This window comes from Somniosus microcephalus, chromosome 28 (genome assembly GCF_052327205.1).
Source record: "Somniosus microcephalus isolate GS21.2 chromosome 28, FLI_Smic_1.0, whole genome shotgun sequence".
NCBI classification, from domain to species: Eukaryota; Metazoa; Chordata; class Chondrichthyes; order Squaliformes; family Somniosidae; genus Somniosus; species Somniosus microcephalus.
In genome coordinates, this window is record NC_141014.1 from 10,616,261 (window position 1) to 10,632,422 (window position 16,162).

Here is a 16,162-nt window from a genome sequence, read left to right on the forward strand (position 1 = left end):
TGTACGGGGAATAGCGGGCAGCAGAGCGCGTGTCTGTGTACGGGGAATAGCGGGGAGCAGAGCGAGGGTCTGTGTACGGGGAATAGTGGGGAGCAGAGCGCGGGTCTGTGTACTGGGAATAGCGGGGAGCAGAGCGAGAGTCTGTGTACGGGGAATAGCGGGGAGCAGAGCGAGGGTCTGTGTACGGGGAATAGCGGGGAGCAGAGCGAGGGTCTGTGTACGGGGAATAGCGGGGAGCAGAGCGAGGGTCTCTGTACGGGGAATAGCGGGGAGCAGAGCGAGGGTCTGTGTACGGAGAATAGCGGGGAGCAGAGCGTGGGTCTGTGTACGGGGAATAGCGGGGAGCAGAGCGTGGGTCTGTGTACGGGGAATAGCGGGGAGCAGAGCGAGGGTCTGTGTATGGGGAATAGCGGGGAGCAGAGCGAGGGTCTGTGTACGGGGAATTGCGGGGAGCAGAGTGCGGGTCTGTGTACGGGGAATAGCGGGGAGCAGAGCGAGGGTCTGTACGGGGAATAGTGGGGAGCAGAGCGAGGGTCTGTGTACGGGGAATAGCGGGCAGCAGAGCGCGGGTCTGTGTACGGGGAATAGCGGGGAGCAGAGCGAGGGTCTGTGTACGGGGAATAGTGGGGAGCAGAGCGCGGGTCTGTGTACGGGGAATAGCGGGGAGCAGAGCGCGGGTCTGTGTACGGGGAATAGCGGGGAGCAGAGCGCGGGTCTGTGTACGGGGAATAGTGGGGAGCAGAGCGCAGGTCTGTGTACGGGGAATAGCGGGGAGCAGAGCGCGGGTCTGTGTACGGGGAATAGCGGGGAGCAGAGCGCGGGTCTGTGTACGGGGAATAGCGGGGAGCAGAGCGAGGGTCTGTGTACTGGGAATAGCGGGGAGCAGAGCGAGGGTCTGTGTACTGGGAATAGCGCGGAGCAGAGCGAGGGTCTGTGTACGGGGAATAGCGGGGAGCAGAGCGCGGGTCTGTGTACGGGGAATAGCGGGGAGCAGAGCGCGTGTCTGTGTACGGGGAATAGCGGGGAGCAGAGCGAGGGTCTGTGTACGGGGAATAGCGGGGAGCAGAGCGAGGGTCTGTGTACTGGGAATAGCGGGGAGCAGAGCGAGGGTCTGTGTATGGGGAATAGCGGGGAGCAGAGCGTGGGTCTGTGTACGGGGAATAGTGGGGAGCAGAGCGCGGGTCTGTGTACGGGGAATAGCGGGGAGCAGAGCGCGGGTCTGTGTACGGGGAATAGCGGGGAGCAGAGCGCGGGTCTGTGTACGGGGAATAGCGGGGAGCAGAGCGCGGGTCTGTGTACGGGGAATAGCGGGGAGCAGAGCGAGGGTCTGTGTACGGGGAATAGTGGGGAGCAGAGCGCGGGTCTGTGTACTGGGAATAGTGGGGAGCAGAGCGTGGGTCTGTGTACGGGGAATAGCGGGGAGCAGAGCGCGGGTCTGTGTACGGGGAATAGCGGGGAGCAGAGCGCGGGTCTGTGTACGGGGAATAGCGGGGAGCAGAGCGCGGGTCTGTGTACGGGGAATAGCGGGGAGCAGAACGCGGGTCTGTGTACGGGGAATAGCGGGGAGCAGAGCGCGGGTCTGTGTATGGGGAATAGCGGGGAGCAGAGCGCGGGTCTGTGTACGGGGAATAGCGGGGAGCAGAGCGCGGGTCTCTGTACGGGGAATAGCGGGGAGCAGAGCGAGGGTCTGTGTACGGGGAATAGCGGGGAGCAGAGCGAGGGTCTGTGTACGGGGAATAGCGGGGAGCAGAGCGAGGGTCTGTGTACGGGGAATAGCGGGGAGCAGAGCGAGGGTCTGTGTACGGGGAATAGCGGGGAGCAGAGCGCGGGTCTGTGTACGGGGAATAGCGGGGAGCAGAGCGCGGGTCTGTGTACGGGGAATAGCGGGGAGCAGAGCGCGGGTCTGTGTATGGGGAATAGCGGGGAGCAGAGCACGGGTCTGTGTACGGGGAATAGCGGGGAGCAGAGCGCGGGTCTGTGTACGGGGAATAGCGGGGAGCAGAGCGAGGGTCTGTGTACGGGGAATAGCGGGGAGCAGAGCGAGGGTCTGTGTACGGGGAATAGCGGGGAGCAGAGCGAGGGTCTGTGTACGGGGAATTGCGTGGAGCAGAGCGCGGGTCTGTGTACGGGGAATAGCGGGGAGCAGAGCGAGGGTCTGTACGGGGAATAGCGGGGAGCAGAGCGCGGGTCTTTGTACTGGGAATAGTGGGGAGCAGAGCGTGGGTCTGTGTACGGGGAATAGCGGGGAGCAGAGCGCGGGTCTGTGTACTGGGAATAGCGGGGAGCAGAGCGCGGGTCTGTGTACGGGGAATAGCGGGGAGCAGAGCGAGGGTCTGTGTACGGGGAATAGCGGGGAGCAGAGCGAGGGTCTGTGTACGGGGAATAGCGGGGAGCAGAGCGCGGGTCTGTGTACGGGGAATAGCGGGGAGCAGAGCGAGGGTCTGTGTACGGGGAATAGCGGGGAGCAGAGCGCGGGTCTGTGTACGGGGAATAGCGCGGAGCAGAGCGAGAGTCTGTGTACGGGGAATAGCGGGGAGCAGAGCGAGGGTCTGTGTATGGGGAATAGCGGGGAGCAGAGCGAGGGTCTGTGTACGGGGAATAGAGGGGAGCAGAGCGAGGGTCTGTGTACGGGGAATAGCGGGGAGCAGAGCGAGGGTCTGTGTACGGGGAATAGTGGGGAGCAGAGCGTGGGTCTGTGTACGGGGAATAGCGGGGAGCAGAGCGCGGGTCTGTGTACGGGGAATAGCGGGGAGCAGAGCGTGGGTTTGTGTACGGGGAATAGCGGGGAGCAGAGCGCGGGTCTGTGTACGGGGAATGGCGGGGAGCAGAGCGCGGATCTGTGTACTGGGAATAGCGGGGAGCAGAGCGCGGGTCTGTGTACTGGGAATTGCGGGGAGCAGAGCGTGGGTCTGTGTATGGGGAATAGTGGGGAGCAGAGCGCGGGTCTGTGTACGGGGAATAGCGGGGATCAGAGCGCGGGTCTGTGTACGGGGAATAGCGGGGAGCAGAGCGATGGTCTGTGTACGGGGAATAGCGGGGAGCAGAGCGCGGGTCTGTGTACGGGGAATAGCGGGGAGCAGAGCGAGGGTCTGTGTACGGGGAATAGCCGGGAGCAGGGCACGGGTCTGTGTTCGGGGAATAGTGGGGAGCAGAGCGTGGGTCTGTGTACGGGGAATAGTGGGGAGCAGAGCGCGGGTCTGTGTACGGGGAATAGTGGGGAGCAGAGCGCGGGTCTGTGTACGGGGAATAGCGGGGAGCAGAGCGAGGGTCTGTGTACGGGGAATAGCGGGGAGCAGAGCGAGGGTCTGTGTCCGGGGAATAGCGGGGAGCAGAGCGAGGGTCTGTGTACGGGGAATAGCGGGGAGCAGAGCATGGGTCTGTGTATGGGGAATAGCGGGGAGCAGAGCGCGGGTCTGTGTATGGGGAATAGCGGGGAGCAGAGCACGGGTCTGTGTACGGGGAATAGCGGGGAGCAGAGCGCGGGTCTGTGTACGGGGAATAGCGGGGAGCAGAGCGCGGGTCTGTGTACGGGGAATAGCGGGGAGCAGAGCGAGGGTCTGTGTACGGGGAATAGTGGGGAGCAGAGCGAGGGTCTGTGTACGGGGAATAGCGGGGAGCAGAGCGAGGGTCTGTGTCCTGGGAATAGCGGGGAGCAGAGCGAGGGTCTGTGTACGGGGAATAGCGGGGAGCAGAGCACGGGTCCATCTGAGGGGAGCAGAGCGCGCCAGTGTGCGGATTGTAACCTTCTGCTTGTTTTCAGAGACGGAGATGATGCAGAGACCGAAGCTCTGGCCCTTGCCTCGGCCGCACTACATCCATCACATTGTGGAAGACTTCCTGACCGACTGGACAGCTGCCAAAGCTCACATCCTGCCACTGCGTCGCTTCCTGGAGAACTGCCTGGGCACTGACCTCAGGAGCTTCTTCGCAGGTGTGACATCCTCTTGTCGTGAAGTCACTTCCTTTTTTAAAGGTTGCTTTATCTCCCGCTGTTCCCCCTGGGTTGGGGACCGTTCCTTTCTCCGTGACTTCTTGCTCAGGCTGACTCTGTAACAGTGGAGCAGCAGAGCAGAGCCCCTCACGTGCTGTGCCCCAGGGTGACATGTTTCCCCTCCACGTCTGGTAGTCTCCAAGTCCAGGGCTCCTGCGACTAATTGTAGCCTCTCCACCATCTCAGATGAGCTAATAGCACAGGAGCCAGGATCCTCCTGGGCCATGGAGCCCATTCCTGTGCTTCACACGGAGCTCGGGTCCCCGTGCCGTGGAGCCTGGAACCCCGCCACCCCATGCCGCAGTTCTCAGTTCCCCGTGCCGCGGAGCCCGGAACCCCGCCACCCCATGCCGCAGTTCTCAGTTCCCCGTGCCGCGGAGCCCGGACCACACAGTTACCCACTGCTGGAGGCATTTCTTTGGCTGATTTGCTGGGCCTATACCCTCTGGAGTTTAGAAGAATGAGAGGTGATCTCATTTGAAACATATATGATTCTGAGGGGGATTGACAGGGTAGATGCTGAGAGGTTGTTTCCCCTGGCTGAAGAGTCTAGAACTAGGGGCATAGTCTCAGGATAAGGGGTCGGCCATTTAAGACTGAGATGAGGAGGAATTTCTTCACTCAGAGGGTTGTGAATCTTTGGAATTCTCTACCCCAGAGGGCTGTAGATGCTCAGTCATTGAGTATATTCAAGGCTGAGATCGATAGATTTTTGGACTCTTGGGGAATCAAGGGATATGGAGACCGGGCAGGAAAATGGAGTTGAGGTCAAAGATCAGCCATGATCTTGTTGAATGGGGCGCAGGCTCCAGGGGCTGTTTGGCCTACTCCTGCTCCTAATTCTTATGTTCTTAGAACTGCTGGGGTACGGTTTCACCCTCCAGCACTTCCGCTCAATGCATGTTCTTCATTTACCAGCCTAGATGGTGTGTGTCTGCCAACTATTTGACCATGGAGGGCACCACTGTCTCATCCAGATCAGGAGCTGAAACCCTGTGAGATTTATGGCCTCTCCCCTCCCCACTGTCGGGCCCCCACCTCTGCCCCAGCTCGAGCACGGCTTAGAGAGCCAGCTGAAAAAGTTCCTGGCCTGTGTGGTGTGGTCACGCCAGGCCATGCATTCACCCGGGGAGGGGTGGGGGGGTGGGTGTGGACTGAGGGCAGTGTTAATCTCTGCTCTGATGCTCTCTGCAATAAAACAGCAACATCTTGTCTCGATCGCGAATAATAACCGTTCGGGTGAAGTGCTGGAAGGTGTCCCGTCTCAATGGGAGTCGGCACCTTCAGGAGAGATGGGGAGAAAGGTTTCATGGGGGCGTGAGGGAGGTGGCAGCAAAGACTGAGCCATTGGGGCATCTGTCCAGAGACTCTGCCTGACAACAAGGATCATAGAAACTTACAGCACAGAAGGAGGCCATTCGGCCCGTCGTGCCTGTGCCGGCTCATTGAAAGAGCGATCCAATTAGTCGCACACCGCCGCTTTTTGTCCGTAACCCTGTCAGTTCCTTCTGTACTCATTGTGACACCTGGAAGAAGAATGAAAGGTTATTAAAGCAGAGCTGTACGGCCAGATGAACAGTAGTTCAACGAGACCCTGAGTGAGTGCACCCGATGGGGCAAAGTCTGGATTAACCTAGAATTGGTTTCAATTTCTCAACGTTTTCCTGTCGACCTCACTTGCTTCTGAGCAGCTTGAAGGCTGACTGACTCTGTGCGCGTCTGTGTGTGTGTGCGCGTGTGCGTGTGTGTGTGCGTGTGTGTGTGTGCGTGTGTGTGCGTGTGCGTGCGTGTGTGTGCGTGCGTGTGTGTGCGTGTGTGTGTGTGCGCGTCTGTGTGTGCGCGTCTGTGTGTGCGCGCGTGTGCGCGCGTGTGCGCGCGTCTGTGTGCGCGCGTCTGTGTGTGCGCGTCTGTGTGTACACGTCTGTGTGTGCGTGTGTGTATGTGTGTGTGTATGTATGTGTGTGCGCGTCTGTGTGTACACGTCTGTGTGTGCGTGTGTGTATGTGTGTGTGTATGTATGTGTGTGCGCGTCTGTGTGTGCGCGTCTGTGTGTACACGTCTGTGTGTGCGTGTGTGTATGTGTGTGTGTATGTATGTGTGTGCGCACATGTCTGTCTACTCCTCCCCTGACAGCCACACGTGCACGATTGTCAGGAGGGTTGCTGCGTGGTGGTCAGCAGCAGAATCTCCTCCTTCCCATCAAAGAGCGTTTACACTAATTATACGTCCACAACTGCAGAACTGTTTGCGATCCGCCAGCTCAGCACAGACCAGGCATTGAACCTGAGGCCTTCTGGACTGCATAGCTCAGCTGTACATTAGTTTTGCTTGCTGTCAGCCGTGACTCAGCCGGTAGCACTCTCGCCTCTGAGTCAGAAGGTTTTGGGTTCAAGTCCCACCAGAGACTGGAGCATATAATCCAGGCTGACACTCCAGTGCAGTACTGAGGGAGTGCTGCACTGTCAGAGGTGCCGTCTTTCGGATGAGACATTAAACCGAGCTCTCTCTGCTAAATCTGCCCTCTCAAGTGGACGTAAAAGATCCCATGGCACTATTTTGAAGAAGAGCAGGGGAGTTATCCCCGGTGTCCTGGGGCCAATATTTATCCCTCAACCAACATCACTAAAACAGATGATCTGGTCATTATCACAGTGCTGTTTGTGGGAGCTTGCTGTGTGCAAATTGGCTGCTGCATTTCCTACATTACAACAGTAACTACACTTCAAAAAAGTACTTCATTGGCTGTAAAGTGCTTTGGGAGGTCCTGAGGTTGTGAAAGGCGCTATATAAATGCATGTCCTTTCTTAATTCATTGGGAAAGCTTGTATTTTGAGGAATGTGTTCTTGTAGGAATTGAATTTATGGAAAGGTTTCGTATTCTAATTTCTACTTTCCCCACAGAATCCTGCTTCAAGTTTGCTTTGACGAATCAGCACGTGCCGCCTTTCTGTGGCCATGGTTACTTAAACATGCAAGGGTTGCTGGGCAACGAGAACCTGCGGCACGGGGGCGCGGAGGTGAGCCACCCTTCGAGCGACACAGTCTCGTCCGAGGAGCGCTGATGGCAGCGCCTGTCCAGCGACCAGGGGGAGGGGCTGTTGGCCACGGCAACCACCTGAGCACCGAAAGGATTGAAGGTGGAACTGTTTAGTGACTGACTGCGGCCTGACTACCTGTGAACTTCAAGCAGGTGAGGCAGGAGTGCACAGAACTGAATGACTCCAGGACAGATACCGCGCTGCTACCATACTCAAGGAACTCGCTACGGTTTTATACAACTTCCGTGCAATGTATATTTATACAAAAACAAGCCAAAAATATCTATCCAGATAGCAGGGAGATTATTTTTGCAGCGTTAGATTTGATACTTGGGGCTGCCCCCGACACATTTTTAAATGCTTCTACCGCAGGTTTGACCGCCTGCCGTGGCGTTTGAAAGTCAGTGGCAATTCTTAAAGCTTCACCGCTGCCGATTCCTGGTCTTGCCGTACTCCTGCTTCACACAGCAGCAGACGAAAAAGCTTTGTGTGTACGAGACCCAGTCAAACCTCGCACTTGTATCAAAACAGAACATGCCGGGCACGTACAGCCGGTCAGTCAGCATCTCTGGAAAGACCGACTGAGATGTTTGGGGCTTGCACTCAACATCATTACAACAGATTGGTCATTTATCACGTTGCTGTTTGCGGGAGCTTGCTGTGCGCAAACTGGCTGCCGCGTTTCCTACGTTACTACACTTCAAAAAGTACTTCATTGGCTGTAAAGCACTTTGGGTCAGACCTGTGTAGGACCTCTGGTGCAGGTCAAACATGCTGCGCCCCAGTGTTGGGAGTCTCGCATTTTTCCAGCTGACAGCCGTTCTGTAAATTTATTGTACATTTTGAAATCACAGAATGATATAGCACAGAAGGGGGCCATTTGGCCCCTCGTGCCTGTGGCTTGTGCCAGCTCTTTGAAAGAGCTCTCCAGTTATCCTCACTCCCCCGTTCTTTCCCTATAGCCCTGAAAATGTTTCCTTTCCAAGTATTTAAATCTGGAACTCTCTTCCCCCAAATGACTGTGGGAGCTTCCAAGACTTAGATTAATAGATTTTTGTTGGGTAAAGGTATCAAGGGGATATGGAGCAACGGCAGGTAAATGGAGTTGAGGTGCAGATCCGCCATGATCTGATTGAGTGGCCAACTCCTGTTCCTATGTTAATGTGCATTTCACAAGCAACTGTAGTGCCATTCGGTTCCTGCAGGTGATGCTGCTGAGCTATTGATATTGGACAACTTGTGGCAAATGGCAGATAATCTTCCAGAGCAAGATATGAATCACCGGAGGTTTGGCAAAGGTACTAGGATGGCAGAAGCAACTTAATGTGAGTAAGTGAGGTAATACATTCATTCATAGACTCGTAGAATGATACAGCACAGAAGGAGGCCATTCAGCCCATCGTGCCTGTGAAAGACCTATCCAATTAGTCAGCCATTTTGGACCGAGATGAGAAATTTCTTCACTCGGAGGGTGGTGAATCTTTGGAATTCTCTACGCCAGAGGGCTCTGAAGGCTCAGTCGTTGAGTATATTCAAGATAGAGATCGATAGATTTTTGAATATTAAGGGAATCAAGGGATATGGGGATAGTGCAGGAAAGTGGAGATGAGGTCGATGATCAGCCATGATCTTATTGAATGGTGGAGCAGGCTCAAAGGGCCAAATGGCCGACTCCTGCTCCTATTTCTTATGTTCTTATGTAGGCGCTTTACAGCCTTCTGGCCTCAACATTGAGTTCAACAATTTCGGATCGTAACCTCTGCCCCCATTTTTTCGGACAGCAGGTGCTGATTCTGATATTCCCATTTGCACCTCCTCCAGACCCATTTTTTGTTTCTTTACTTGTCCCATTACCACCCCCTTTTGCCTTGCACCATCATCTTTTTTTGTCATTCAACTTCTTCTGCCTTCCACCCTATCACAGACCTTCCCTTTTGTTCTTTCCTCCCCTCCCTGCCTTTCCCAGCCGCTGTACTTTCTTAAAACCTGTAACATCTCTAACCTTTTCCAGTTCTGACAAAGAACATAAGAAGTAGGAGCAGGAGTAGGCCATACGGCCCCTCGGGCCTGCTCCGCCATTCAATAGGATCATGGCTGATCCGAATCTAGACTCACATCCACTTCCCTGCCCTCTCCTCGTAACCCCTAACTCCCTTATCTGCTAGGAAACTGTCTATCTCTGTTTTAAATGTATTTAATGTTGCAGCTTCCACAGCTCTCTGGGGTAGCAAATTCCATAGATTTACTACCCTCTGAGTGAAGAAGTGTCTCCTCATCTCAGTTTTAAAAGCGCAGCCCCTTATTCTAAGATTATGCCCCCTAGTTCTAGTCTCACCCATCAGTGGAAACATCCTAACTGCATCCACCCGATCAAAGCCCCTCACAATCTTATATGTTTCGATAAGATCACCTCTCATTCTTCTGAACTCCAATGAGTAGAGTCCCAACCTACTCAACCTTTCCTCATACGTCAACCCCCTCATCTCCGGAATCAACCGAGTGAACCGCCTCGAGAGCAAGTATATCTTTTCTTAAATATGGAAACCAAAACTGCACGCAGTATTCTAGCTGTGGCCTCACCAATACCCTGTATAACTGCAGCAAGACTTCCCTGTTTTTATACTCCATCCCCCTTGCAATAAAAGCCAAGATTCCATTGGCCTTCCTGATCACCTGCTGCACCTGCATACTAACTTTTTGTGTTTCATGCACCAGGACCCCCAGATCCCTTTGTACTGTAGCACTTTGCAGTTTCTCTCCATTTAGATAATAACTTGCTCTTTGATTTTTTCTGCCAAAATGCATAACCTCACACTTTACAATATTATATTTCATCTGCCCAATCTCTGCCCACTCACTTAGCCTGTCTATGTCCTTTTGCAGTTTTTTTATGTCCTCACTCACTGCTTTCCCTCCCATCTTTGTATCGTCGGCAAACTTGGATATGTTGCACTCGGTCCCTTCCTCCAAATCGTTAATATAGATTGTAAAGAGTTGGGGTCCCAGCACTGACCCCTGTGGAACACCACTAGTTACTGATTGCCAGCCTGAGAACGAACCATTTATCCCAACTCTTTGTTTTCTGTTAGATAGCCAATCTTCCACCCATGCCAGTATATTAACCCCAATCCTGTGATTTTTTTATCTTGATCAGTAATCTTTTGTGTGGAACTTTGTCAAATGCCTTTTGGAAGTCCAAATACACTACATCCACTGGTTCCCCTTTATCCACCCTGTATGTTACGTCCTCAAAGAATTCGAGCAAATTTGTCAAACATGACTTCCCCTTCATAAAACCATGCTGACTCTGTCCTATTAAATTATGTTTATCCAAATGCTCTGTTACTGTTTCCTTAATAATGGACTCCAACATTTTGCCAACCACAGATGTTAGGCTAACTGGTCTATAGTTTCCAGCTTTTTGTCTACTTCCCTTCTTAAATAAGGGTGTTACATTAGCAGTTTTCCAATCTGCCGGGACCTTTCCTGAGTCCAGGGAGTTTTGGAAAATAATCACCAATGCATCCACAATCCCTACCGCCACTTCCCTCAAGACCCTAGGATGTAGGCCATCCGGTCCGGGGGATTTATCCGCCTTAAGTCCCATTATTTTACCGAGAACCATCTCCTTAGTGATTTTAATCGTGTTTAGCTCCTCCCCCCCCCCCCCCCCCCCATTGCCCCCTGTTTGTCCAGTGTTGGGATATTTTTAGTGTCCTCTACTGTAAAGACTGATACAAAATATTTGTTCAGCGTCTTTGCCATCTCCATGTTCCCCACCACTAGTTTCCCGGTCCCATCCTCTAAGGGACCAACGTTCACTTTAGCCACCCTTTTTCTTTTTATATAGCTGTAGAAACTCTTGCTATCTGTTTTTATATTTTTTGCTAGTTTACTTTCATAATCTATCTTCCCTTTCTTAATTAATCTTTTAGTTATTGTTTGCTGGCTTTTAAATGCTTCATTGACCTGAACCGTTAACTCTGTTTCTCTCTCCACAGTTGCTGCCTGACCCGCTGAGTGTTTCCAGCATTTTCTGTTTTTAAGATTTCCAGCATCCGCTGTCTTTTGCTTTTGCTAAACTGAGGACTGGGAACTGGGTGCAGACTGTCCCAACTTCTTTTTTTAAAAACAATTTTCAGACCTAAATAGTATTTGTCTAACTGCGCTGAGTGCTAAACAGTACCCAGCGAGGTACTGAGCTGTACAGAGCATGCTTATTCCCAGCGTTTGCTACATTAACTTATCTCCGTGGGGAAATCCCTGCTGGGTGTGGCTGCGTGAACATTGTGAGGATAGGATCGAACGTGATGCCCCTGCAGTTGAATAGTCTGCTGGCACTCGCTGTCTAGACACACCAAAGAGAGGAATGGCATCTTGGACACAGCAATGGAGTTCTGCTGGTGGTGGTGGTGGTGGTGGTGGTGGTGGGGGAATGCTGTGAAACTCTACCCCAGCATGGGACACGGCCCTCGGGAGGAGTGAGAAAGGTTGGTGAGGAGTAAAGAGCAGGATCGGTAGTGTAGTGGTTATGTTATCTGGGCTAGTAATCCAGAGGCCTGGACTAATGATCCAGAGACATGAGTTCAAATCCCACCGCAGCAGCTGGGGAATTTAAATTCAGTTAATTAAATAAAAAATCTGGAATAAAAAGCTGTTATCAGTAATGGTGACCATGAAACTATCGGATTGTTGTAAAAAAAACATCTGGTTCACTAATGTCCTTTAGGGAAGGAAATCTGCCGTCCTTATCCGGTCTCTTATCCGGTCTGGCCTATATGTGACTCCAGACCCACAGCATTGACTCTCAACGGCCCTCTGAAATGGCCTAGTGAGACACTCGGTTTGAAGAAGGCGGCTCACCACCAACTGCTCGAGGGCAATTAGGGATGGGCAATAAATACTGCACTTGCCAGCAACGCCCACAACCTGTGAATTTATAAAAACAGGATGCTGTCTACCTCAGTCATGGACTGTTGTACAGGATGGCGTTAGTTATACACTGTTCCCTTGCCTTGCCAGTACTGTGCCCGGCTGTGTGTTGTTGGGGTTAATTAAAACCTGCAGTTATGTCCTGCCAGTGTCTTTTTTGGTAAAAAGGAATTCATATTGATGTATATTTTTGTTTTGATTTTGTCACGCTGTGTGTTTTAGGAGTAACTGCTGTAAATGGAGAGCCCACCTGATGGGATGCCTTCTGTTCACGGCCCGCCACCATTTTGTCCTTCGGGATTTGCTTTGCTCCAGGTGCCTCTTCAGTCAGATTCCTGATGGAAGCGATTCCCGCTTTGGAAATTCTAACCAGGCCCCTTCTCGTATTTCTGGTTATTTTCTCCACTTTCCCTCCCCCGCCTTTCCACCCCAAAACTCAAGCGGGAGGTCAGGTAAAAACCTGGGGATCCACCAATCCCACTGTGGAACCATCTGGGAGTGACTCCCCGGATCGGGATCTTGCTGTGTGGGGAGTCGTAGGCGTCAACCTCCGTTCGTTAACCTGCCACACCATCAGTCTCACCGTTTGGTTCTTTTCTCTGTCACAACAGCCTGCATTTATATAGCACCTTTAACGTAGGAAAGGAATAGAAGGTTATGCAGATTGGGTGAGATAAAGAGGAGTGGGAGGAGGCTCGTGTGGGGCATGGGTACAGACCAGTTGGGCCGAATGGCCTGTTTCTGTGCTGTACATTCTATGTAAAACGTCCCAAGGCACTTCACAGGAGCATTATCAAACAATCTGAGCCACATAGGAGATATTAGGACAGGTGACCAAATACTAGGTCAATGAGGTAGGTTTTAAGGAGCGTCTTAAAAGAAGTGAGAGAGGTTTAGGGAGGGAATCCCAGAGCTTAGGGCCCAGGCAGCTGAAGCCACGACCGCTAGTGGTGGGGCAAAGAAAATTGGGGATGGACAAGAGGCCAGAACTGGGGGAACGCTGAGCTTTTGGTGGGTTGTAGGCAATGTTCCCGCTTTTTGGGGGTTATGCGGCCCCTTTAACAGGCTGCGCGGCCCATTCAAAGTTTTTGCGCATGCGTGAAATTTCGCGTTGGAAAAGCCGGTCCCGGGCTGCACGGTCCGGCAGAGAACCGCGCAACCTCGCAACTCGGAACGTTGGTTGTAGGGCTGGAGGCGATTACAGAGATAGGGAGGGGCGAGACCATGGAGGGATTTGAATATGAGAATTTTAAATTTGGGGTTTTGCCGGACCGGGAGCCAATGTAGGTCAGCGAGCACAGGGGTGATGAGGAAACAGGATTTGGTGCAAGTTGTTGTTGTTGTTATTATTTTGCCTTTTGAGAATGAAGAGCCAGTCACCCACTGGATGGTGCTGTCCCCTCCTCCTCATGGCCAGCCTTCAGGGTTCAACCTGTCAAAACACACAAAGGAAAAGCAGAGCTTTTAAAATTCAAAGATACTGTTTGGTGTAAACGTGTTAACGTCGCTGAACCAGTGCTTCTAACATGTTTGCACAGGACACTGCCAAATCTTACATTTGCACGCACCTCCTGCCTGCAAACTTTACTTTCTCTGGTCGTGTTGCACACTTTGTGTCAACTTTTTCCATTACAGATTTCAGTGTTCTCTTTAATAATGGGATTTGTCTGTGTAAACCTGTCACGGTGTAATTACAACCTCCCACCAGTGGGGGAGCTGTGTTGCCTCTCCTAACTCCTCAGCCTGTACTGCAGACAAACTCCAGTCCTTCATAAGGTGTGGTGCCCAAAACTGCTGACAGAACGCCAGGTGTGATCTAACCTGGGCTCTGTATAGCTGTAGCATAACTTCTCGCTGGAGTTTAGAAGAATGAGAGGGGATCTCATTGAAACTTATAAAATTCTAACAGGACTAGACAGACTAGATGCAGGAAGGATGTTCCCGATGGCGGGGGAGTCCAGAACCAGGGGTCACAGTCTAAAGATAAGGGGTAAGCCATTTAGGACAGAGATGAGGAGGAATTTCTTCACCCAGAGAGTGGTGAACCTGTGGAATTCTCTACCACAGAAGGCAGTAGAGGCCAACTCATTAAATATATTCAAGAAGGAGCTAGATATATTTCTTAAGGCTAAAGGGATCAAGGGATATGGGGAGAAGGCAGGGACAGGGTACTGAATTTGGATGATCAGCCATGATCTCATTAAATGGCGGAGCAGGCTCGAGGGGCCGAATGGCCTACTCCTGCTCCTATCTTCTATGTTTCTACCCCCTTGTCTCCCACATTACAACAGTGACTCCACTTCAAAAGTACTTCATTGACTGTAAAGCACTTTGAGACATCCGGTGGTCATGACAGGTGCTATATAAATGCAAGTCTTTTTCTTTTTGTATTCTAGTCCTTTAAATATAAAGGCCAGGGTTCCATTAACCTTTTTGATTATTTTCTGTACCTGTCCATGACATTTTAATGATCAATGTACCTGGACCCCCAAGTCTATTTGGACCTCCACTGTCTCGAGCTTTTCACCATTTAGGTCCAAAGTAGATGACCTCACATTTGCATACATTGAAATCTATTTGCCACAGTTTTGCCCATTCGCTTAATCTATTAATATCCAGGACAGGTGACCAAAAGCTCAAAGCGGTTATAGAATAGTACAGCAAAGAAGGAGGCCATTCAGCCCATCGAGTCTGTGTTCCTGTTAGTCCCACTTCCTGGCTCTTTCTCCATAGCCCTGTAATTTTTTCTCCTTCAAGGTCAGTTTTAAGGGGGAATCTTAAAGGAGGAGAGAGCGGTTTAGGGAGGGAATTATAGAGCTTAGGGCCCAGACAGCTAAAGGCATGGCCGCCAATGGTGGGGCAGTAAAAATTGAGGATGCGCAAGAGGCCAGATTCAATCATAACTTTGGAAAGGGAATTGGATATATACTTGAAAAGGAAAACTTTGCATGACTATGGGGAAAGAACGGGGGAGTGGGACTAATTGGACAGTTCTTTCAAAGGGCCCAGGTACAAGGGGCCGAATGGTCTCCTGTGCTGTACGATTCTATCGAGGTGGGACTACTCCTGATCAGAGCTTTTATATAAGTAAAGATATTGAGGCAGAGTATTTGTAAGACTAAGAGGATGAAAGGAGGACCCAGAGATCCTGAGAGATAGAAGCAATGACGGTGGTTTCTGGTTTTCACCAGATTGGACAGAATTGTGGAATGTGATCCCCAAAACACCGGTTAAAAAAAAAAATCTCTTGTTCCCACATAATAAAACTGGAATTTGACGTATTCAATCGCAGTGAAGATCAGCTGTGATCTTCTTGAATGGCGGAGCAGGCTCGAAGGGCCTACTCCTGCTCCTATTTCCTATTGCTTAAAGCTGTGGCCCTGGATCTGTCATTAGGAATTTCTAGCTAGAGGCCTTGGATTTGTAAAAGGCCCCACAGGTTGTAACAGGAACACAACATGTCTGCTCAGATCACACTCAGTGTTTTTCTTCTGTGCCGATTCCTGCACAGGTTTATCTGGAAAGCTGTGGAGAATCCCATCATACACGGTCCATGTTTTCCAAGCCTTCAATGCTTAGGATGCCGGCTGTTTTGCCCGCGGAGTAACATTTCCCCAATACCTGCAACCTTGACACCTCCCCCTTATAACAAACCATTTCTCTCAAACACGGTAACTCATTGAACACGAACAACTCCCCCAGAATCTCCCCTCCTGCCCTGAAGGCGTTGACTCTCGCTGGGGCGCAGTTCCACGTCTGGCAAGGGCCCCTTCGGTACATCACCCAAGTAACTGTTCTTCCCGTGTGTGTCTGGAGGCTATTCCGCAGCGTCACACCCCCGACCCGCAATCCTGTTCTCGCTCAACATTCACTGCTATTTATCTCACTGGGTCTTGTAGGGACGCTGGTTTACGCTGTTTCTGCAATTCTGTACCCTAAATGAGGGAAAAAGTCTGGCTGAAAGTTACCCCTTCCTAATTCGGAGGGGGATGGGGAGTCGAGGAGGCCAATTATGGTAATCCCATCTGCTGTTTGCTAAATCCATTCAGAGACTGACCCTGATCTGTAGGTTCGACATATGTGGGCTGGGGGTCACAAGTTATTAGAATATTTAAACGCTAGTCAATCTCCTGTGATGCTTCACACGGGGAGTGCAGACAAAGGCGCGTTTTCGGGTGAAGCAGGGTAGAGGGTGGCGAAT

The 16,162-nt window shown here is 51.8% G+C and overlaps 1 protein-coding gene across 1 annotated transcript in view; it reads left to right on the plus strand.

Moving 5' to 3' along the window:
• Positions 1 to 15,252, plus strand: part of foxred2 (FAD-dependent oxidoreductase domain containing 2) — a 139,536-nt gene extending 124,284 nt beyond the window's left edge. Inside the window, exons 8-9 of the mRNA XM_085969459.1 lie at positions 3,761 to 3,931; positions 6,893 to 15,252. Of these exons, the coding sequence (XP_085825585.1) occupies positions 3,761 to 3,931; positions 6,893 to 7,053 (332 nt within the window). The 3' untranslated portion in view covers positions 7,054 to 15,252. The remainder of the gene's footprint in view (positions 1 to 3,760; positions 3,932 to 6,892) is intronic.
• Positions 15,253 to 16,162: the final 910 nt, after the last annotated feature.